Source organism: Dasypus novemcinctus, chromosome 18 (genome assembly GCF_030445035.2).
Source record: "Dasypus novemcinctus isolate mDasNov1 chromosome 18, mDasNov1.1.hap2, whole genome shotgun sequence".
Classification (NCBI taxonomy): Eukaryota; Metazoa; Chordata; class Mammalia; order Cingulata; family Dasypodidae; genus Dasypus; species Dasypus novemcinctus.
In genome coordinates this window covers 22,031,145-22,056,680 of record NC_080690.1, presented here as the reverse complement: position 1 = coordinate 22,056,680, position 25,536 = coordinate 22,031,145, and the positions used below count along the sequence as shown (strand labels likewise).

The 25,536-nt window shown below is 40.5% G+C and overlaps 1 protein-coding gene across 3 annotated transcripts in view; it reads left to right on the top strand.

The window, feature by feature from the left end:
* Positions 1 to 25,536, top strand: part of NFATC3 (nuclear factor of activated T cells 3) — a 199,659-nt gene that overhangs the window by 67,823 nt on the left and 106,300 nt on the right. For all 3 annotated transcript variants that reach the window (XM_071209115.1, XM_071209116.1, XM_071209114.1), the window contains exon 2: positions 23,500 to 24,631. In XM_071209115.1, coding sequence (XP_071065216.1) covers positions 23,500 to 24,631 — 1,132 coding nt within the window. The remainder of the gene's footprint in view (positions 1 to 23,499; positions 24,632 to 25,536) is intronic.

Below are 25,536 nucleotides of genomic sequence, written 5' to 3'. Positions count from 1 at the left end.
TCTGTGTGTGCAGCACCACTCCTGGGCAGGCTGCACTTTTTTCATGCTGGGTGACTCTCCTTATGGGGGCGCACTCCTTGTGTGTGGGGCTCCCCTACATGGGGGACAGCCCTGCATGGCATGGCACTCCTTGCGTACATCAGCACTGCGCTTGGGCCAGCTCATTACACGGGTCAGGAGGCCCTGGGTTTGAACCCTGGACCTCCCATGTGGTAGGCATATGCTCTATCCATTGAGCCAAATCTGCCTCCCTCTTCTATTTATTTTCTTCCATCTTCTCTCCATTCTGATTTCCTGCTTCTCATCTGTGGACTGTGTGAGCATCTATTATTATGGGATCTAAAATCGAGTTATAGGGGCTCTGAATGAGGGCCCAAGGATGTTTCCTGTGAGTTAAACGTGTGAGCATTTATATTATATATTTTGGATGTTTGGAGAATGTTTTACTTCTATCTGATCAACCACCTTTTGTATAAGTGACACTGTCAGCTTAATTTTAGATAGTTCTTGCCTGTCATCCTAATTCAACCACACTGACAGCCTTGCCAAGAAAATACAGGCTCAAAATTCCTAATTAAGGGTTTTGTTGATATACTTAGGGAGTAAGGTCAATTCTATAAGGGAAGTTAATTCCTGCAACCTTAACAAATGTTTATTATAAATCCCAGTGACTTGCTAGATACCTGATATACAGCATAGTTATCCTCAAATATAATAGAGATCATGTCATTCTCTGTTTAAAACTTAGTTACCAATATCCTTTGAATAAAATTTCAAACTCTTCATTGTGGTCCTTCTAGATCTTGCTTCTTTCAACTCTCGTTAGCTTTGGGCACATTTTTACTTTCACTTCCTCAGAGAAGCCAAGGTTTTATCTGAATAGCTTATGTTATTCTCCTTTATCAGAACCCCCATCAGGGAAGTGGACTTGGCCCAGTGGTTAGGGCGTCTGTCTACCACATGGGAGGTCCGCGGTTCAAACCCTGGGCCTCCTTGACCCGTGTGGAGCTGGCCCACATGCAGTGCTGATGCGTGCAAGGAGTGCCATGCCACGCAGGGTTGTCCCTGCGCTGGGGAGCCCCATGCGCAAGGAGTGTGCCCCATAAGGAGAGCCGCCCAACGTGAAAGAAAGTGCAGCCTGCCCAGAAATGGTGCCGCCCACATGGAGAGCTGACACAACAAGATGATGCAACCAAAAGAAACACAGATTCCCAGTGTCGCTGACAACAACAGAAGCAGACAAAGAACATGCAGCAAAACAGATAACAGAGAACAGACAACTGGGGCGGGAGTGGGGGGAAGAAGGGGAGAGAAATAAATAAATAAATCTTTTAAAAAAAATTAAAAAAGAACCCCCATCACCTTCTCTATTCTTGTGTCTTATTCCCTGTTGCCCCACCCCATTCTTTGCTTGCTAGTTCCCATTCGTCTTCCAGGTTTTAGCTTACATGCTAACTCCTCAGAAAGGCCATCCCTGTACGTGCTGAAAGATAGCTATCTTCTTTTTCCACCAATTAGAATTATATATGTGTGTGTGTATATATATGTATGTATGTATGTATGTATGTATTTTTTAGTCAGTCTCTTCTGAGACTTCATGGGGGCAGGGACCACATATGCCTTATTTACTCTTTATATACCTGGCGTCTAGAACAGTTCCTAGTAAATAGTAATCACATTATAGATAGTTGAATGAATGAGCACCTTTTCTTTACTTCTGGGATGCCACTCTCTCTTGCTGTTCTTTCATTTCATTGATGGTCCCTTTTCTTTCTCTCTCTTTTACTTATTCTTTATTTTTAATTTCGTGAACCCAAAATTTTGAAGTTTCCTATAGTTCAGTTGACTGTTCTCTACCTATACTCAATCCCTAGGGATCTCTTCTGGCTCCCAAATTTATACTACCAGCTTGAGCTTTTATATACAATTATTTGATAGTTCTACCTGGATATCTTTTTGGCATCTCATTTAATATTTTCAGAGTAAAAGTTTGTATTTAATATCCTCAATCTCTTCTTCATTTTAGTACTTAGAAGTGCTGTTTTTCAATAGTTCAGGCCAAAAACCTTGGTGTCATGTTTGACTCTCTTACACAAAGTCAGCAAATTCTGTTAGCTCTACCTTAATCCAGAATCTGTCTACCATCACTACTGTATTTTTGGTATTTATTTCTTATTTTCTTTATTAGAGAAGTTGTGGATTTACAGAATAATCATGCGTAAAATACAGGGTTCCGGGAAGCAGATTTGGCCCAATGGATAGGGTGTCTGCCTATCACTTGGGAGGCCCAAGGTTCAAATTCAGGGCCTCCTGACCCATGTGATGAGCTGGCGCACAAGCAGTGCTGATACGCACAAGGAGCGCTGTGGCACACAGAGGTGTCCCCTGCTTAGGGGTGTCCCACACACAAGGAGTGCGCCCCGTAAGGAGAGCCACCCAGCGCGAAAGAAAGTACAGCCTGCCCAAGAATGGTAGTGCACACACGAAGAGCTGACGCAACAAGATGACACAACAAAAAGAAACACAGATTCCCGGTGCCTCTGATAAGGATAGAAGTGGTCACAGAAGAACACAAGGTGAATGGACACAGAGAGCAGACAACTGGGAGGGAAAAGAAATAAATAAGAAATAAATCTTTAAAAAAATATAGCATAATCATACAGTATTTGTCCTTTTGTGTCTGGTTTGCTTCACTCAACATAGTATCCTCCAGGTTCATTCACATTGTCATATACTTCTGACTTCATTTCTTCTTACAGCTGAATATTCCATTCTATGTATACACCAGAATTTGTTCATCCATTCATCATTTGATGGACACCTGGGTTGTTTCCATCTTTTGGCGATTGTGAATAACACTGCTATGAACATGGGTGTGCATATGTCTGTTAGTATCACTGCTCCAGTTCTGGGTATATACCACCTTGTAGTGGTATTGCCAGGTGTATTAGTCAGCCAAAGAAGTGCTGATGCAAAGTACCAGAAATCTCTTGGCTTTTATAAAGGGTATTTATTTGGGGTAGAAGCTTAAAATCACAAGACCCTAAAGAGTCCAGCTCAAGCTACCATAAGATGTACTTCCTCACCCACTCTTTTTACCATGTGTTGAAGTAAGATGGCAAGCAATATCTGTGAGGGTTCAGCCTTCCGCTTCCCCTTTAAGGCTTCTTCCAGTCTCAGCTGTAGGGTGGCGTAAGACTTGTCTCTCTCCCTGGGGTTCATTTCTTTCTGGGCTCAGCTGCTCTCGTCTCTTCACAAGGTCATCTGTAGACTAACAGGTGAATTGCTCAGCTCTCTCCTTGGCCCTAGGAACAAATTTTTCTTCTGTGTCTCCTTTCATGTGAGAATCTTTTTTATCAGCCTGAGGGGGCTGGGCCTCAACGCTGAGTTGCTCTTTAATAATGTGGTTGAATAAAAGCCCTAATCTTAGCATAATTTAATCTGATGTCTCAGCTCATGCTAATGCAGTCAAAGGGTATCATGCCTCGAGAAACAGACCAGTTTACAACATTATCAATATCTTTTTTGGAATTCATAAATAATATCTAACTGCCACAACAGGTCACATGATAAATCTATACTCAACTTCCTTAGGAACTGCCAAATAGTCCCTCACAGTGGCTATACCATTGTGCATCCCCACCAACAGTGAATAAGCATTTCTGTCTCGCCGCATCCTATCCAATGCTTGTAGTTTTCTGACTTTTTAATAGTGGTCATTTAATAGGTTTGAAATGATATCTCACTGTAGCTTTGATTTGCATTTCTGTAATCGCTAGTGATGTTGAACTTTTTTTCTTTTTTCTTTTTTGCCATTTGTATTTCTTCTTTGGACAAATGTCTATTCATGTCTTTTGCCCATTTTAGAATCAGGTTGTTTGTATTTTTGTGGAATTGTAGAATATATTTATATATCGTGGATATTAAATCCTTGTTGGATATGTGATTTCCAGATATTTTCTCCCATTGAGTTGGCTGCCATTTTACCCTTTTGACAAAGTCCTTTGAGGTGCAAAAGTGTTTAATTTTGAGTAGGTCCCATTTATCTTTTCTTGTTCAAGCTTTGGGTGTAATGTTTAAGAACCTTCTACCTCCCATAGGATCTTTAAGATGTTTCTTAGTGTGGCTTGTAATTTTTTGCTGTTGTATGAGTATCTGATTATCATGGTGAGTTAACTCTGAAAGTCAGTTACCCTTCAGTGTTTAGGGTTTTGTTGTTAAGTGACTTTGTGTTAAGGCTTTTCTTTGACTCATAGTCCAACTAATTCTAAACTTTAGAGTAGCCCATGTTTAACCGTTTACATTTTTTCAGCTCTGCTTTATCTGATTCTTGGCTTGGATATGTGGTACAATTTTTAAGATTGTACTTTTTCTGCAATTGCTTCACTTCCAGGAGAAAGCTCCTCCTGTCTTCAGTTTAACCTCCCCACAGACACCTTTTTTTTTCCCCGTTAGTCGTTTCTGCCTCCATTTTCTTCCTCATTAGGGAATCCTACCCTAATGGGGATTAATTAGGTGGTGAACCAGATGGAGTCAAAACAGAAAATGTGGGCCGCTCCATAAAAGTCCATTTTGTGTTTAAGTGGTCTAGGCAACAGGAACTGGATTCAGTAAGCACATCTCTTGCCAACAGTTCTGCCATGGTCTCTTTGCCGAGACTCTTGGGGTCTCTTTTATATGCAGCATGAAGCCTGACTTAGCAGTTTTGTTCCACCCTGGGTCTCTGCAGACTTGGGTCCCTGTGCTTGCATATGCATGGTGGTCTATCTTATTTCTCTGAGTGGCTATATGCTTTGTGCCTGGTGGGAGGGACCTGGGCTGTACTGCCTCCGGAAGCTTCCCTTGTGCAGGGCCAAGGTGGGATTTGTCCTTTTATTAGCTGATTCTGATGGAATACTTTTCCAGAGGATGGTTTATATTCCCATGTTGCTCACATAGTCTTTTTTTTTTCTTTAAGATTTATTTATTTATATTCTCCCTGCCCCATTGTCTGCTCTCTCTGTCCATTTGCTGTGTGTTCTTCTGTGTCTGCTAGTATTCTCATTAGGTAGGGAACCAATCGTGGGACCTTCCAGAGTGGGAGAGAGGCGATCACTCTCTTGCGTCAGCTCAGCCCCCTGTTTTGCTACGTCATCTTATTTTCTCTCCTTTGTGTCTTTTGTTGCATCATCTTGCTGTGCCAGGTCTCTGTGTTGGCCAACACTCCTGTGCAGGATGGCATTCCCGCATGAGCCAGCACTCCATGTGCACCAGCTCACTATGCCGACCAGCTTGCCCTCACCAGGAGGCCCTTGGCATCAAACCCTGGACTTCCTATATGATAGATGGGCACCCCAGCTGCTTGAGCCACATCCATTTCCCTCCAGTCTGCTTTTGAAACTCTCCTGGACGTTTTTCATTTCAATTATGTGGTCTTCAACTCCAGTAGATCTGTTTGGTTCTTTTTTTTTTTTTTTTTTAAAGATTTATTTATTCCCCGCCCCGCCATGTCTGCTGTCTTTGTCCATTTGCTGCATGTTCTACTCTGTCTGCTTGTCTTCTCTCTAGGCAGCACCAGGAACCGATCCTGGGACCTTCCTGAGTGGGAGAAAGGCACTCAGTCTCTTGTGTCACCTCAGCTCCTTGGTCTGCTGCATCTCTTATTGTCTCTCCTCTGTGTCTCTTTTTGTTGTGTCAGTCATCTTGCTATGCTAGCCCTCTGCTCTGGCCAGTACTCCGTATGGTCCAGCACGCCTGAGCGGGTCAGCTCTCCTGCACGGGCCACCACTCTGCATTGGCCAGCTCACCACTCGGGCCAGTTTGTCTTCACCAGGAGGCCCCAGGATTCAAACCCTGGACCTCCTATATAGGTAGACAGGAGCCCAATTGCTTGAGCCACATCCACTTCCCTGTTTGGTTCCTTTTTAAAATTTGTCTCTTTTCTAAATCTGTCATATTACTCATTCATTGTTTTCCTGATGTCTTATAGTTCTTTCTCTGTATTTTCCTTCATCTCCTTGAGCATTTTTAAGATCATTTTATAAAATTAATATGTAATTAAGTTTGTGGGTTTACGAAACAATCATGTATGACATAGAAGATTCCCACAGTATACAGCTTGCATGAGTTGTATTTTCCCCATTAACCACCCCTTTATTAACACCATGTATTAGTGTTGTACGTTTGTTAAGATTCGTGAAAAAATGTTCTCATATTTGTACACAACCCATCACCCACCACAGGGTTAACTATATTACACAGCCCCATGCCTTGTACAATCCATAAGATATATTTATTTTAAAGGCTTTGTTTGATATGTCCGCATTCTTATCTTTGTTGGTGTTTTCTGTATTTTCATTCTTTTCGTTCGGAATAGCCATCATTTCCTGTTTCTCTGTCTAGTACTCTTGTTTCACAGTATAATTTTTAAAAAATTTTTAATTTCTCTCCCCTTCTCCCCCTGCCCCCTGCCCCTCGCCCCCCATTGTCTGCTCTCTGTGGCCATTTGCTGTGTGTTCTTCTGTGTCCACTTGCATTCTTGTCAGTGGCACTGGGAATCTGTGTCTCTTTTTGTGGCATCATCTTGCTGCGTTAGCTCTCTGTGTGTGCAGTGCCCCTCCTGGGCAGGCTGTGCTTTTTTCGCATGGGGCAGCTCTCCTTGTTGGGGAGCTTACTCCTTGTGCGTAGGGCTCCCCTACACAGGGGATACCCTGGCGTGGCACGGCACTCCTTGCGTGCATCAGCACTACATGTGGGCCAGCTCACCACATAGGTCAGGAGGCCCTGGTTTTGAACCCTGGACTTCCCATGTGGTAGGCAGACGCTCTATCAATTAAGCCAAATCCGCTTCTCTACAATTTTCTTCACTAGAGTCCTTTGCTTCAGACTGTCTGCCATTACAACTTCTTATACTCCTTTCATTCTTGCAAGGTACTTTTGGGGAAACGGACTTGGCCCAGTGGTTAGGATGTCCGTCTACCACATGGGAGGTCCGCGGTTCAAACCCCGGGCCTCCTTGTCCCGTGTGCAGCTGGCCCATGCGCAGTGCTGATGCCCGCAAGGAGTGCCGTGCCACGTAGGGGAGCCCCACGCGCAAGGAGTGCGCCAGTAAGGAGAGCCGCCCAGCGCGAGAAAAAGTGCAGTCTGCCCAGGAATGGCGCCGCCCACACTTCCTGCGCCGCCCACACTTCCCGTGCTGCTGACAACAGAGCAAATAGACACAGAGAACAGACAACCGGGCGGGGGGGGGGGGGGGGTGTTAAATAAATAAATAAATCTTTAAAAAAAAAGGTGCTTTTGTCTGGAGGGCAAATTCTAGGGTGAGGATACACTGGAGAGGACTTTTCCAAGTCAGTCTTCCAGCCAAAACAGGTTCAGGGACCCACAAAGTGGGTGCAGATTGCTCCAAAGTGCTCTGTAGGCAGGGAACCAGGAAGGATGTTAAGATCTTCTCAGACAGCTCCCCAAAACTGAGCTTTCCTGGCCTGTCCAGCAAATGCAGCCCTTCAACTAACTGTTCTGCACCCCTGAGGAAGAACAGTGTCTTTAAGTCTCCACTGCTATTGCCCCTGGGAGAGAAGGGGGTGTTAAAACAGTGGCTGGCACTGACTTTGGCCTGGTGGGTTGAAACAGTGGCTGCCCTCAGAGCCTGGCCCCCAGTAATATCTGAATTCTCTGATCAAAAGCATGATCAGTGATCAGCTGTATCCACCCCTATTCTTGAGGAAAATGACTTTTATGCCTCTTTCTGTCACCAGTGAGCTAGGCGGGGACTGGAGCCCAGGGTGGTCTGGCATGAAAGTGGGGAACGGGCACCTTTAGCTGCCACGTTTTACTGTCTTTTAACATAATTTATCAGCTTCTTCTTCCAGCTCCTCCCTGCATGCTAAACAGTGTTCTTTTGGCCTCTAGAGTTTCAGAGAGTTCCTACCTATATAAATGTTTTGTTGGAAGATAACTGTAGCTCCCTACTCTACCTGCTTCACACACTCCTACATTCACTTCTTAACTCTTCTATTTTTACAATCATCACATCACCACCAAGGTCCATGCTCCCTTTTATCTTGCCTAAATTATGATGATAGACTCTTAAATGTATGTATTAGATCAGATGTAATAGATTATTTCACAGCTCTAAGAACCCTCCAGTGGGTTTCCATCTCATAAAAACCAGTCTTATAGTGTATTATAGGACCTTACTTAATTAGCTTGTTCCTCTCCCTCCATTCCTACTCAGCCCTTATCATTTCTGTGGCTCGCTCTGTTGTAGTTTCACTGGATGTCTTGCTTTTTCTCATTCATTCCAAGAACACTCTACTTTCAGTGCTTTGCACTTGTTTTTTGCTCTGCCTGCAGGGTTCTTCCCTTAGATTATCTGCTCAGTATTGGAGAGGACTTTCTTACCTCCCTATCTTAACATCCCTTCTCATTCTCATTCTATCTTCCTTTCCCCATTTCAGTTTTCCTTAATGCAAATATTACCACCTGACAAATGCCACTAGAATATAAACTCCATGAGGTTGGGGCTTTGCTCTAGTTACCTTTTTTTTTTTTTTTTTAGTTTCTAGAACATGCCTGCTATATAGTAGCTACTAAAAATATTTATTAAATGAATGGAATCATCACATTACTTTCAGTTTAGGACAAAATAAGCATACATGGTTATAAAGTGAAGAGGACAAAGTCATTCCCCCCAAAATGGGAAGATATGAATATAGAAAGAAACTGATTCCTTGATGACATTATTGAATTGATGAAATACCCAATTTTTGACCTGCTCTACCTTTGGATTTCTTGTTAGGTTAGATAATAAACCCTCCCCCTTTTAGCTACTTTGAAATGGGTTTTCTGTTCTTTAAAGGCCGAAACATTACATTTCATATAGTCATATTAATCCTAAATTAGACTGAATTTAAAAATAACATCCTGATTGGAGACATTGCAGTGACATATCTCCTGCGTACATTGCAAGTTGGAACGATTCTTTTGAAACAAATGTCTCTAAATAGTATGGCGCTAAAAATGTGTTTGCCCTATGATAAATTCCACCCTTAGGACTTTATGCTTGGAGAATAAGTCAAGAGAAGACAAGAAACTATATATAGAGAGATGTTCAATGCTACCTTACTTACAGAATTAAAAAGTAGGAGACAGCTCAGTAACTGAGACATCATTAAATGTGATCATTGACTCATTGTCATTTTATACTACCATAAAATCTATTTAGGAACTTATAAATCTCACTTAAAGTATAAAGAACAATGAAAGACAAAATTGTATGTTATATAAGCAAACCGCTCTATAAGTTTTTTTAGAAGTCAGTATACTGATTACCTTGGTGGGGAAGTAATGACGGGAAGGGAGCTAGAGTGGGACTTTTGGGTATTCATGTTCTTGTCTTTAGTCTGGATAATGTTACAGGGTATGTCAACTTATTGAAGTTTAATGAGCTGTATACTTGTGATATGTGTACTTTCATGTATATATTTTAAATTTCAATATGTATACTTATATGTATATATATTTTTTTAAATTTCAATTGAAATTTGTATGACACAAAATACCCCATTTTAACCATTTTCATGTGTACAATTCATGATGGAGAATTAATTATGTTCATAATATTTTGCTACCATTAATAGCATCAGTTACCTCAAACAGAAACCCATTAAGCAATAACTCTTACCCCCTTACCTGTGTATTGTATATTTCAACAAAAAATTAGAATGTGGTTGACAGGGAGTTATAACGGGCATGTGTCCGGGGTGCATGGAAATGTTTGGATATACTCATAGTGGAAACAATTAAAAACAACAGCTGGGGGGGTGCTGGGTTCCTGGCTGGGGGGGGGGGGGGCTCTGTCGTGGTCCCTAGGGGAGCAGCGGCAGTCCCCCGGGTGCAATGGCAAGGACCAGGAAGGAATGAGGGTCCAACAGTGAGCCCCTGATACTAATGACTATGCTTGTGAGCCTGTGCACCTGAAATAAGAACAAGGCCTAGAGCAGCAGTGTGCCTAAGAGTTCCCTCCTGAGAGCCTCCGTGTTACTCAAATGTGGCCAGTCTCGAAGCCAAACTCAGCATGTAAATGCACTGCCTTCCTCCCAGCGTGGGACATGACTCCCGGGGATGAGCCTCCCTGGCACCGAGGGATCACTACCCAGTACCAGCTGATGACGTAACTAGAAAATGATCTTGAATAAAAGGTTCAACTCAGACCAGAAGAATATCCCTGTCTACATATAATAACAGGAGTTAAAAATGCTTTTTGACCTAAATCAAGGGGGAAATGGAAAGGACAAATGAGTTTATATGTCTATGAGTCTCTAAAAAAGAGTCTGGAGGTTATCAGAGGGGTTACCCTTATGCACAACTGAGCAGAGTCTCGGAGACAGATAAAGTAAATACAACCCTCTTCTGAGGGCTAAAGAGACCCACAGGTTTTATGGTCATGGCAGATGGAGTTCACTGCCATGTCAGTTGGACCTTCTTTGGAGTTGGTGTTTCTGCGTGATGGAGCTGGACTCAGATGTGATCTCTTTTCACAAGCCTTTCCTGTTACTTTACCAGAATTGTAGTTGGTGCTGGGGTTTAAGATATATCTAGGGGATCTGAATCTCTGGACTGACCATATGATAGCCAGGCCCTGAGCCTCAACAGACTTCAGCTCCTACACTCTGGTTTACTGGACTTACCCCACTCAGCTAACATGGAGTTGAAGAAGCCCAACCACCACACCATGGAGCCTAGAGTGCCTACAACTGAAAGCAGGAGGATTGCATCCAGTATCCATGTGGAATCTAAGCCCCCTCTTGACATAGATGTGGAATGGACAAAACCAATCCAAGGTCCACAGGATGGAGGAATACAGTAAGGATTAGAGTGGACTTACTATATTCTGTTCATGAACTATTGTGGTTAGTAATCAAGAAAATGTGGTATTGGTGTGGAAAAAGTGGCCATGGTGGCTGCTGGATGTGGGGAATGGGAAGAAGAGATGAGATGTGGAGGCATTTTCGGGACTTGGAGTTGTCCTGGGTGGTGCTGCAGGGACAATTACCAGACATTGTAGATCCTCCTGTGGCCCACTGGATGGAACGTGGGAGAGTGTGGGCTGTGATGTGGACCATTGACCATGAGGTGCAGCGATGCCCGGAGATGTATTCACCATATGCAAAGGATGTGTCATGATGATGGGGGAGAGTGTTGCTGTGGGGGGATTGGTGGGGGCGGGTGAATGGGGACCTTATATTTTTTGAATGTAATATTTTTAAAAAATGAATTAAAAAAAAAAAGTTAGAATGAAACAAAAATGTTATGATGCAGCTATATAAAATATATACCCGTGTAGACCATGACATATACAAAAACATTATTAGGTGGTAGCATTTGTTTAGTTTTCTTTTTCTTTTTTCTTTAAAGGATTTATTTACTTATTTCTCTCTCCTTCCCGCCTCCTCCCCCTGCCGTTGTCTGCTCTCTGTGTCTGTTCACTGTATGTATTCTTCTGTGTCCACTTGGGTTCTTGTCAGTGGCACTGGGAATCTGTGTCTCTTTTTCTTGCATCATCTTGCTGCATCAGCTCTCCATGTGCGCGGTGCCACTCCTGGGCAGTCTCCGCTTTTTTTGTGTGGGGCAGCTCTCCTTACGGGGTGCACTTCTTGCGTGTGGGGCTCCCCTGCATGGCACTGCACTCCTTGTGCACATCAGCACTGCGCATGGGCCAGATCACCACATGAGTCAGGTGGTCCTGGGTTTGAACCCTGGACTTCCCATGTGGTAGGTGGATGCTCTATCTGTTAAGCCAAATCTGCTTCCCTACAGTTTTCTTCACGGGTGTTCTTAAAGTCAGATAAGAATCACCTTTTAACAGTGTTCTCCATAAAACATGTTTAAAGTTTATTTTCAGAGATTGACTCACCTTGGGTTTGAAGGTAATACTTTGTTTTTGATAAGGCTTTCATTAGGAGACAAGGCAAAGGGGGTTGTTCTTAGTGTATAAGTGGGTGATAGTAGAGGAGTTATTGTTTAGAAAATTTTAAATAGGCCTGAAAGTCTTAATCCTGTCATAATCCTGTTATACTGTATATATATATACACATGTATATATATAAACAAATTATTTTGAAATAATTTCAAACTTACAGTAAAGTTGCAAAAATAATAAAAGCCCCATACAGCGAACCTCAACATACTCATCCTATACCCAGATCTTCCAGTTTTAACACTTGCCATCTGTATTAATTAGCCAAAGGGTTGCTGATGCAAAATACCAGAAATCTGTTGGTTTTTATAAAGGGTATTTATTTGGGGTAGAAGCTTACAGTTACCAAGCCATAAAGTGTAAGTTACTTCCCTCACCAACGTCTACTCCATATGTTGGAGCAAGATAGCTGCCAACATCTGCAAGGGTCCAGCCTTCCTTTTCCTCTTAAGGCTCCATGGTCCCAATTTCTTCCAATATCAGCTTTAGGCTGGGATAAGTCTCATCTCTCTCCCGGGGCTTGTTGTTCTCCAGGCTCTGCTGCTCTGTTGTCTCCACAAGGTCAACTGTAGACTATCAGGCTCTCTCTTGCTCCCTGGGACCCTTGCTGTGTCTATGAAGCTGTCTCTATCTCTCTGTGTTTTTCTCGTGTGTGTTTACTTCCCAGTGTTCCAGCATCCAAAAAACTCCAGCTCTCTTCTCTGCCATGTGGTTTTCTCTGTAAGTCCCTGCCCACCAAGGAGTTGGGGACTCAATGTCCTACTCATGTGGCCCAATCAAAGCCCTAATCATAATTTAATCATGCCCAGAAGAGCAGGCCAGTTTATAAATATAATCCAATAACTGTTTTTGGAATTCATAAACAATGCCAAACTACTATACCATCTTTGCCATTTCACTCTCCATCTGTCTTTATCTATGTCTGTCTGTCTGTCTGTCTATCTATCTATGTATTGGACATTTGAGAGCAGGTTGTACTTACCATAGTCCTTGAACACATAATACTTTCCATTTCTTGTGAATAAGGATATTCACTAAAGTAATCACCTTAAGTACAGTTGTCATGTTCAAGAAATATAAAAATAATATAAGCCTACATTCTATATTCCAATTTTTTTATGTCCCAGTAATATCCTTTTGAGCTTTGTCTCCTTCAGTCTTAGATCCCATCTAGTATTGTATATCGCATCTAATTGTCATTTGCTCTTTAGTTTATCTTTCTTCCTTTTTTTTTTAAATGGGGGAAACATTTATACAACATAAATCCTCTCATTCCAAACCCTTTTAAGCATACCATTCAGTGGGATTAATCAGACTCATAGTGTTACAGTACCCTCACCACCATCCACTACCAGAACCTTCCCCTCACCCCAAACAGAAACTGTACACCCATTTTGCAGTAACTTTCCATTGTCCTTGCCCCCAACCCTGGTAACTTGTACTCTACTTTGTCTCTATGAGTTTGCATATTACCTGATATTTTCTTTGTGGTTACCATGGAGCTTAAATTTAACATCCTAAATCTTTAACAGTCTTGTTTGTTTTGTTTGCTTTGATACCAACTTAGCTGCAATAGCACACATAAACTTTGTTCCTATATCCTTCTGTCCGCCCCACCTTCATATACATATTTGTACATTGAGTCCAAAACCATTGATGTTTATTACATTTTATGCATCTACTCTTTAGATTCTGTAGAAAATAAAAAGTGGAATTACAAATAAAAAGTACAGTAGTACTGGTACTTACATTTACCCATGTCATTACCTTTACTGGCAATCTTTATTTCTTTGTGTGGCTCCATTCAATTGTCTAGTGTCCTTTCCCTTCAACTTGTAGATTTCCCTTTAGCATTTCTCTAGGACTAGTCTAGTGGTGATGAAATCCCTCAGCTTTTGTTTATCTGGGAATGTCTTAATCCTGCCTTCATTTTTGAAAACAGTTTTGCTGGTTGTAGAATTCTTGGTTGGCAGTTTTTTGCTTCCAGCACTTTAAATAGGTCCTCCCATTGCATTCTTGCCCCCATGGTTTCCAATGAGAAATTTGCATTTAATCTTACTGAAGATCCCTTGTATGTGACACATTACTTCTCTCTTTTGGCTTTCAGAATTCTTTTTGTCTTTGGTATATTTAACAGTTTGATTATACCATGGTGTGTTATGGGTCTCTTTGGGTTTATCCTGTTTGGAGTTTGTTGAGTATCTTGGATGTGTATGTTCATGTCTTTTGTTAAATTTGAGAAGTTTCCAGCCATTATTTCTTTGAATATTCTCTCTGCCCCTTTTTGTCTTTCCTCTCCTTGTGGGACTCCCACAATGTATATATTAGTGTGCTTGATGGTGTCCCATAGGTTCCTTATGCTCTGTTCACTTTTCTTCATTCTTTTCTCTTCCTGCTCCTCAGATGGGATGATTTCAGTTGTCTTATCTTCAAGTTCATTGGTTCTTTTCTTCTTCCACCTCCAATCTATTGTTGTTTTTTTATCAATGTATTCCTTTTTTTTTTTAAAGAATTATTTATTTATTTATCTCCCCTTCCCCCCCTCACCCTGGTTGACTGTTCTCTGTGTCTATTTGCTGCGTCTTCTTCTTTGTCTGCTTCTCTTGTTGTTAGTGGCATGGGAATCTGTGTTTCTTTTTGTTGTGTCATCTTGTTGTGTCAGCTCTCTGTGTGTATGGCACCATTCCTAGGCAGGCTGCACTTTCTTTCGCGCTGGGTGGCTCTCCTTATGGGGCACACACCTTGCATGTGGGGCTCCCCTACGCGGGGGACACCCCTCGTGGCATGGCACTACTTGCGCGCATCAGCACTGCACATGGGCCAGCTCCACACGGGTCAAGGAGGCCCGGGGTTTGAACCGCGGACCTCCCATGTGGTAGACGGATGCCCTAACCACTGGGCCAAGTCCACTGCCTATTGTTTTTTTTAAGATTTATTTTTTTATTTGTTTGTTTCCCCTTCCCCTCCAAACACCCCCCAGTTGTCTGCTCTGTCCATTCACTGTGCGTTCTTCTGTGACCCTACTTTCCTTTATCAGTGGCACCGGGAATCTGTGTTTCTTTTTTGTTGCGTCATCTTGTTGTGTCAGCTCTCTGTGTCTGTGGCACCATTCCTGGGCAGGCTGCACTTTCTTTCGTGCTGAGTGGCTTTTCCTACGGGGCTCACTCCTTGCCCGTGGGGCTCCCGTATGCTGGGAACACCCCTGCGTGGCTCAACACTCCTTGCACGCATCAGCATTGCGTGTGGGCCAGCTCCACATGGGTCAGGAGGCCCTGGGTTTGAACCCTAGATCTCCTCTATGGTAGGCAGATGCTCCATCAGTTGAGCCAAATCTGCTTCCCTTCATTGATGGCTTTTTTTTTTTTTTTAAAGATTTATTTATTTACTTAATTTCCCCCCCTCCCATGGTTGTCTGTTCTTGGTGTCTATTTGCTGCATCTTGTTTCTTTGTCCGCTTCTGTTGTCGTCAGCGGCACGGGAAGTGTGGGCGGCGCCATTCCTGGGCAGGCTGCACTTTCTTTTCACGCTGGGCGGCTTTCCTCACGGGCGCACTCCTTGCGCGTGGGGCTGCCCCACGCGGGGGACACCCTTGCGTGGCACAGCACTCCTTGCGCGCATCAGCACTGCTCATGGGCCAGCTCCACACGGGTCAAGGAGGCCCAGGGTTTGAACCGCGGACCTCCCATGTGGTAGACGGACGCCCTAACCACTGGGCCAAAGTCCGTTTCCCCATTGATGGCTTTTAATGCTTTAATTTTCTCCTTTTCCTGGGCTGTCACTTCCTGTTTCTTTGTATGTTTTGTAATCTTTTGTTGACACTTGGACATTTTGCATTTTGATTTTTTAATGTGTTATTGCTGGAATTTAGACTCGGAGGCATCTGTTCTTTAAGGTTATATCCAGCTAGTATTAAAACAGAACTTTCCTTGAATGCAGAGCTAACAAACAAAAAAAGGAAAATAAGAAAACGCCTTTCCTAGATTGACCTATATGAGTGCTCTCCTTCATGGTTTGTCCATATAATGACTTGAGGAATTTAGAGAATAGTTCAAGTCCAAAACATAGGGGCTTCCCTGGTCCTTTCTGCACAGATGTCTTATTATCCTGGAATGTATGTTTAACTGTAGGAATTCTGCCATTTACATGAATACAAATGTCCTCTCTTCCTGGAAAACTGTTTCCTCATAGTCCAGGCACTGCAGTGTATGCTCTGTAGCCAACAGTCTCATGCCCCAAGCAGCCACTTCACTTCTCTCCCACAGTATTCTGTAGGAGAGTTTTGTGAGCCAGTTTCTACAAGCAGGGCAAGTTATGGAACAGTGAGTTCCTCAGGCTTCTGCGAGACAGATGGTGGACTGGACAGCTGTCAAGATGGTTCCAGTATTATTGGTTTTGTGTGCTCTTTCAGAGATATTCTATGCATGTATAAGTATATAATTTTATTCCCTTCTGTTTTTTTTGTTTGTTTGTTTGGTTTTTTTTTTTTAGTGAAAGTGGTAGAATACTCTTCTTCCTATCCTGTATCTTATTTTTTCCTTAACGTCCTAATTTGGGTATCATTCTATATGACAGTGGTTCTCTTACTTTACTGTGATTCAGTCTCCTTGAAGTCTCGTTGCAACATAGAACAGATTGCTGGGCCCCACACCCAAGGTTTGTGATTCAATAGGTCTGTGATGGGGCTCAAAACTTTTCATTTCTAGTAAGTTTCCAGGTTTTAGTTTTATATTGCTGCTGCAACAAATTACCACAAACTTGGTGCCTTAAAATAACACAGATTTGTTACCTCATTTTAAATAAATGGATTGTTTACATCCACCAAGTTTTTTTGTCAGATTTAGAATGGCATTACCAAACAGGAGAAGTCTGCTGAGGCTTGTTTGTGGATTAATGCTTTTCTTGCTGACTTTTTAAGGATTTATAAAATCCCAATTAGCTGGAAATTTATTTTTTGTATGCCTTATGTGTGCCAAACATTCGTTTTACATTTTATCATTAGGAAGTGAAAATAATTGACTAAATTAATAGTTAAAAGTATTATTTATTTAGTTGTGTTATGGACTTTGGTATTGGAGCTCTTAGTCTAGAAATCTCATAGTTTTTAAAAATTTATTTTCCATTAATTACTATAACATAACTTATTTCAAATACTTTTTTAGAATTGCATAATTATGAGTAAATTAATATTTTCAGTTCTTCTAATTGAGATGATGATATGGTCCATATATTTAAATAGTAAATTTACAAGTATATTATTTATGGCCTACACTGTAAGCATTTCACCAATCAGCATATAAGTCTTCCTGTACTACAAGAACTATGTCTTTTCATTCTACTGTGTTTTCACTCTCTGCCTCTAACAACTACCCTAGATTTGCTTTTCAGTGTTCCTGTCATTCTCATTACCCACATGGGCTGTTCAGTTTGCAAACCTTTCTCTTACTTTTTGTCCACATGAATCTTTTTTCCTCTCATCACATTACTTTTGTTCCTCAGTGCCTATCTTTTCTTAATGTTCCACTGTAGTTACATGTTGCATTTTTATCAGCCTCTTCAACAGTTTCTTTTAACTTTTTATTTTGGAATAATTTTTAGATTTACAGAAAAGCTGCACAGATTGTACAGATCATTCATGTATACCCTTCACCCAGCTTCCCATAATGTTGTCAACTTACTAACCTTATACAACCAGGAAAGGAAGTAACCATTGGAACAATATTATTAACTAAATACAGACTTTTATGAAATTTTTCATCTAATGTATTTTTCTGTTATAGCATCAATCTACAATCCCACATTGTACCTAACATTGTGTCCATAAGACACAATGTCAAAAAGTGTCATTACTTTGACACTTTTGATGAGTAGTGGTCAGTTATTTTGTAGATTGTCTCTCAGTTTAGGTTTATTTCATACTTTCTCATTATTAGACTGAGGTTGTTATTTTTTGGTAAGAATACCACAGAAATGATGTTATGTTTTCTTGGTACATCATATCAGTCATATCAGCGAATAAGTACATGATTACAATATGTCCTTCTATTGGTGATATAAACCATGATCATTTAGTTAAGGTGTGCCTTCCAGTTCCTTCACTGTAGAATTTGTTTCTCCCTTTTTAATTGAAAAATATTTTGAGACAGTACTTTGAAACTATGCTAATAGCCTGTGTCTTTTCAGACTTTTACCCTCTGACTTCATTATCTCTGGACCTTGCAGAAACCCTTATTACTGTGATATTTTCATAATGGTATATTTCTCTCATTCCTTTTACATTTATTAATTGGAATTCTTCTGTAAGGAAGTACTTCCCCATCTCATTCATTCATTTATTTAACAAATTATTTGTTTATATCAGTATGGATTTGTGGATTTTTATTTGATTCTGTTATTACTCTCTTCTTTTTCCTCAAAATATCCCACCCACCTTTAGCTGCTGAGAGCTTTCTTAGGTTGACTACTATGCTTTTTTGTTTTAATATAAAAATTTTTTTATTAATAAGAAAAAAAAATTTTGGAGGTACTGGGGCCAGATATTCAACCCAGGACCTCATGTGTGGGAAGCAGACACTCAACCACTGAGCCATATCAGTTCCCTATAATTTTTAAACTAAAAGACGTAGTTTTATCCTGTGCTTTTTCTTTTTTTTTTAAGATTTATTTATTTATTTAATTCCCCACCTCCCCCAGTTGTCTGTTCTCTGTGTCTATTTGCTGCGTCTTGTTTCTTTGTCAGCTTCTGTTGTCAGCAGCACGGGAAGTGTGGGCGGCGCCATTCCTGGGCAGGCTGCACTTCCTTTCGCGATGGGCGGCTCTACTTAGGGGGCGTACTCCTTGCGCGTGGGGCTCCCCTACACGGGGGACACCCCTGCGTGGCATGGCACTCCTTGCTCGCATCAGCACTGCGCATGGGCCAGCACCACATGGGTCAAGGAGGCCCGGGGTTTGAACCGCGGACATCCCATGTGGTAGACGGACGCCCTAACTACTGGGCCAAGTCTGTTTCCCTATCCTGTGCTTTTTTGACATGCCCCCATCCTTTTTTCCTTTTAAAGGTTTCTTATATTTAATTTTAAATTAACGTATTAAAACTGACTTTGTTTTGATATACAGTTCTGTGAGTTTTAATGTGTATAGATTTGTGTAACTGTCACCACAGTCAACATACAGAATGCTTCTGTCACTCCAAAAGTCTCACTTCCTTTATAGTCACACTATACATATATAAATATTTGTTTTATTTTGTAAGAAACTGCCAAACTTTTTCAGAGTGGCCATCTTGTTTTCCTTCCCACCAGCAATGTACAAGTGTGTTTGTTTTCTACAACCATACCTACAGAATGTGTTATATACTTTAAAAAATTTTTGTCAGTCTAATAAGTAAAGAGTGGTATCTCAATATTATATTCATTTACATTCCCTAATGATGAGTGATTTTGAGATTTTTCATTTTGGTTGAGGGGCATTTTTTTAATATCTTTGTAATTTGTCCCAAATCTTAACATTTCTCAGGTCCTTTGTCCCTCAATTTTAAGAATTCTTTATATATTATGGGTTTTAGGTGATATATGTTGCAAATATTGTCTCATTGTTTCTTTTAACTTTTTTCCCCGTGGAAACTTTTTTTTTGATGTGGTCAAATTTATCAGTTTTTTTCTGTTATTGCCTCTTGATTTTGAGTAATAGTTAGAAACCCTTTTTCTCTGCCATGGTTAAAGAGTAATTCACCTTTGTTTTCTACTGGCACTTATATGGTTTCATTTTTTTACATTTAGATCCCTAATCCATTTGATACTATTAATTTTTTTTTTTTTTTTTAGGCACCAGGGGCCGGAAATTGAACCCAGGGCCTCTTGTGTGAGAAGGAAGCCGGCACTCAGCCACTGAGCCACCTTAGCTTCCCTGAGTTGGTTTTTTCATTCATTTTGTTTGTTCCTTTGTCTTTTCAGGAAGCACCAGAAACTGAGCCTGGGACCTCCCATGTGGGAGTCTGGTGCTCAATCGCTTGAACCACATCTGCTCCCCCATTTAATATTATTATTATGGTATGAGATATAGATGTAATTTCATTCCATTTTTTCCAGAATGGCCACCTTTAGTCCCAGAACCATTTCTTAAAATACTATCATTATTCAAGTGATTTGAGATGCTACCTCTATCAAGATATGTAATTTCTATATGCAGTTGGGTATAACTCTTGATTTTCTATTCTTCCACTGGTCTGTTGGTCTGTTTGTGCATCAGGAACACACTGTTTATGGACACTTAATAGTTATACTTTAATGTCTCTTAAGTCTAGACTTCACTTGTAGATTTCCTTTTTCATTATTTTCCTGGTTATTCTTATTCTTGCATGTTTGTTTTTCCATATGAACTTTAGTATCAATTTGTCTAACTTCATAAAATAGCTTCTTGGTATTTTTGTTGGGATTACTTTGAATTTATAAATCAATTTAGGGAGAACTGTCATCTTTATAATATTGAGTCATCATTTCCAAGAACAGTAGATATCTTTTCATTTGTTCAAGTCTACTTTTGTGTCTCTTAGGAGTATTTTTAAAGTTTTCATCTATAGGTTTTATACTTTTCTTATTACACTTATTTAATCTTTGTTGCTATTGTAAATGGTGTTTCTCTGCCATTATGTCCTTCACAAATATACAGTTCACCCATTTAAAATGTACAATTTAGTGATTTTTAGTATATTCACGGAATTGTGCAACTATCACTGTATTCAATTTTAAAGCATTTCCATTACCCAGATAGAAACCCAGTACCCATTAGCAGTCACTCCTCATTTTCTCTAACTTTCCCCCTTTTTTGTTGTTAATTTTTAATAGCTTTTCTCTCCTGCTTTTTGTCCCAAATAAGGATTTTCTTCTTTGAGCATCTGGCTTCCTTGTCTCCTGACTCAGTTAGTGGAATAGTGAGAGAGAGTGGTTTACTTAAAAATATACTTCAGTTTATTCAGAAATATTTTTTTTGGCTTCAAAAAATTTTGTTTTATGAAAGAAGTTGTATGTTTAGAGAACAGTTATGCATAACATGCAGAATTCCCATACCTCACCCCACCACTAGCACCTTGCATTGTTATGGGACAACATGTTACAGACTATGAAAGGATATTGTCAAGGGAAGCAGATTTGGCTCAACTGATAAGAGTGTCTGCCTACCATATAGGAGGTCCAGGGTTCAAAACCAGGGCCTCCTGACCCATGTGGTGAGCTGGCTCATGCGCAGTGCTGACACGCACAAGGAGTGCTGTGCCATATAGGGGTGTCCCCATGTAGGGGAGCCCCATGTGCAAGGAGCACGAAAAAAGCACAGCCTGCCCAGTAGTGGTGCCACACACACGGAGAGCTGATGCAGCAAGATGATGCAACAAAAAGAGACAGAGATTCCTGGTGCCACTGAGAATGCAAGTGCACACAGAAGAACACACAGTGAGGGAAAGCGGACTTGGCCCAGGGGTTAGGGTGTCTGTCTACCACATGGGAGGTCCGCTGTTCAAACCCCGGGCCTCCTTGACTGGTGTGGAGATGGCCCATGCGCAGTGCTGATGCGCACAAGGAGTGCTGTGCCACACAGGGGTGTCCCCCGCGTAGGGGAACCCCACACGCAAGGAGTGCGCCCCATAAGGAGAGTCGCCCAGCGCGAAAGAAAGTGCAGCCTGCCTAAGAATGGCGCCGCACACACAGAGAGCTGACATAACAAGATGGCACAACAAAAAGGAACACAGATTCCCATGCTGCTGACAACAACAGAAGTGGACAAAGAAGATGAGCAGCAAATAGACACAGAGAACAGACAACCAGGGTGGGGGAGGGGGGAAGGGGAGAGAAATAAATAAAAAAAATAAATCTTTAAGAAATATGTATATATAAAACTACTATCTATGGGCCATAGCTTACATTTGGTATAGTTCAGAAAAAAATATTTCATAGTTAGAAAGATATCATAACATGCACATCTTAAATTTAAAAGGGGAAAAGAAGGGAATTGACATATATTGTGTTTTTGCTAAATATTAGTCATTGTACTAGGTATCTTGTCTTACAGTGGTCCTACATGTTAGACAGTAATCTCCCCACCTCCTGCTATTTTTATAGACCAGGAACCTGAGATTCAGGCAGGTCAGATAATTTGTCCAGGTCCATACAGATAAGGAATGGCAAAGCAAGGGATTAATCCTAAGGGTTTTTGTTTTGATTTATTGTTTTGATCCATGGAAACTCTGTCGTGAACTTATTCACTAACCGCAGAGTATCTTAAGTGTTCCAAAATCTAGGACTTAATGGAGACAGCTAAATTAAAGGGCTCCAGCTAATGATGGCAACACCCAGAATCTAAAGAGGTGCATATTTTCCAGGAATACTAATGTCATGAAACAATGTGATCTCCTTGAAAACTTCTGAGAAGAAGCTGAGGATTTGTTCTTCTTTCTGTTATATCTATGAACCGTTTTGTCTTTGGTCTCCCATTGATGATCTCCTTGGAAAAAGTGAAGGTGCTTTGTACTTCTGCCTCTGTGAAAACAGTAATGATTTCTTCTTAAAAGTGAAGTTGCAAAATATCTTGATTGCTGCGATCACTCTCAGTAGGTAATCTGGCAGGGCTTGTTTAGTATTAAGCATTTCAGCTGGGGTAAATTTTAAAAATTCTGTACTTACGAGGATTACCTTAATAATCATTCATAAATTAAAAGCCCTGATATGTTGTTTTTTTGTAGTTGAGATAAAGGATCCAATAAGATCATATGGCTTTTGTAAACTGCTCTGCTATAACCAAATACATGAATTCTTGATTGTATGTCTAAGAAGGAAAAAGGTGTCGCTGTTAATCATAAAAATTCCTTAACGAAATTATGAATTTTGCTGAAAGGAAGCAGAGGTCTAGAGAGGTTAAATTATATAACTAAGATCTCATAGTTAATGTCAGAGGGAGACTCAATTCTGGGTTTCCTGAATGTGAATCTGTAATTCTTTTCATTAATAAACTTAGTGTACATACATGTAACTAAAATAGCCTTTCAAAGACTGTTTTGGGGGAGCAGATGTATGCTCAGTAGTTGAGTGCCTGCCTCCCATGTATGAGGTCCTGGGTTCATTCCCAGGTACCTCATAAACAAAGACATGTTTTATCCTTTTTTCCATTTTAGCCTGCACGCCCCCAGGTGAGGGTGAGGGTGCACTAATATGATTACATCATTCTTAGAATTAGGGATATAATTTTTTAAAATAAAATATTTGCTTTCAGATATTTTCTGATTATCATTTTAGAAAGTGTGGAAATAAAGGGGAAAAATAATTGCATATATAATTATATTTATAAAGATGTAATAATTACGAATTTCAGCAGAAATATCCAGATGAATTTTTTTAAAAAATCTTTTTAGTGGAGCTCATGATGTTTGTTTTGTGTCCCATTTTTTTCTTTCAAGATTATTTTAATATGATTGCTGTCTCATATAGTAATTATAATTCAAAATTTCTAATTTCTTTGTTGATTTTTTTTTTCTCTCCTCCCTCTGTCCCCCTTAGATCTTGAGCCAGATGATTGTGCATCCATTTACATCTTTAATGTAGATCCACCTCCATCTGCTTTAAATTCACCACTTTGCCTACCACATCATGGATTACCAGCTCACTCTTCTGTTTTGTCACCATCGGTTCAGCTCCAAAGTCACAAAAACTATGAAGGAACTTGTGAGATTCCTGAATCTAAATACAGCCCATTAGGTGGTCCCAAACCTTTTGAGTGCCCGAGTATTCAAATTACATCCATCTCTCCTAATTGTCATCAAGAAATAGATACTCATGAAGATGATCTACACATAAATGACCCAGAAAGGGAATATTTGGAAAGGCCTTCTAGAGATCATCTCTATCTTCCCCTTGAACCATCCTACCGGGAATCTTCCCTTAGTCCTAGTCCTGCCAGCAGCATCTCTTCTAGGAGCTGGTTCTCAGATGCGTCTTCTTGTGAGTCTCTTTCACACATTTATGATGATGTGGACTCAGAGTTGAATGAAGCTGCTGCCCGATTTACTCTTGGATCCCCTCTGACTTCTCCTGGTGGCTCTCCGGGAGGCTGCCCAGAAGAATCCTGGCATCAACAGTATGGACTTAGCCACTCTTTGTCACCCAGGCAATCTCCTTGCCACTCTCCTAGATCTAGTGTCACTGATGAGAACTGGCTGAGTCCAAGGCCAGCCTCAGGACCCTCCTCAAGGCCCACTTCTCCCTGTGGGAAACGGCGGCACTCCAGTGCTGAAGTTTGTTATGCTGGCTCTCTTTCACCCCATCACTCACCAGTTCCTTCTCCTGGTCATTCCCCCAGGGGAAGTATAACAGAAGATACCTGGCTCAGTGCTTCTGTCCAGGGTGGATCAGGCCTTGGCCCTTCACTTTTTCCATTTCAGTACTGTGCAGAGACTGATATCCCTCTGAAAACAAGGAAGACTTCTGAAGACCAAGCTGCCATACTACCAGGAAAATTAGAGCTGTGTTCAGATGACCAAGGGAGTTTATCGCCATCCCTGGATGCTTCAATAGATGATGGCCTTGGATCACAATATTCTTTAAAGAAAGATTCATCTAGTGACCAATTTCTTTCAGTTCCTTCACCCTTTACCTGGAGCAAACCAAAACCTGGTCATACCCCTATATTTCGGTGAGTTGATGGAAATGGCTGCTGGTCATTTTTTGTGCTTATGGGTTATTAGTGGCATGTCACTGTATTATCTATATATAACGGCTTGACCATTTCTCCTTTCTCCTTTTTATTTTTTGTAATATCTTCCAGATAAATAACTTAAAGTCTATATTTTCCTTTGAGTTTAAAAGTGTCTTTAGGTAGGCTAAAGTTATAATTTTTAAAAGTGTAGGTAGGTAATGAATTGTAGATAATAAAAATTATACTTAAAACCCCTGTATGATATTTCCTTGTCAAGTAAAGCTTCTTATAAAGGATCGATTATAGTATGAAGTAAATTACTAATAAAAGAAATTTGGAATAGGCTTTTCATATTTTGAAGAGGTCAGTGTACAAAGGAAATTTGCCTTGTCATTTTGTGGCAAATATTTTTTCCCATAATTTATTTTTGTCTTTTAACTTTTTAAGTTTGATTTGTTGTGTAGAGAAATCTTCTAATTTTATATATTCAAATTTGTCTTTTTCTTTATGGCTTTGGATTTTGTGTTATATTTGAAAGCCTTATCATTCTAAAATAATTAAAGATAAAATCTTACTTTCATGTATATTTCTAATAAGGTTTTTTTTCTTTTTCATTTGGATCTTGAGTACAGCTAAATTTTATTTTGGCTGTAAGGAGCAAAAATTAGTGTAATGCCATTTATTTCCAAATATATAACCAAGTATTTTCCAATATGTGAATGATATCGTTGCAATATCATTTATAGAATCAAGCTAGTCTTTGATATAGAAAAGACAATGTTTATTGTATATTAAAGTCTCACATGGAGTTGGTTTTTTGTGAAAACTTTTTATGCTCTTCCACTGAAATTAAGGTCTATTTCTGGATCCTGATCTTTTGAAAAATAAAATGTGGAATTATG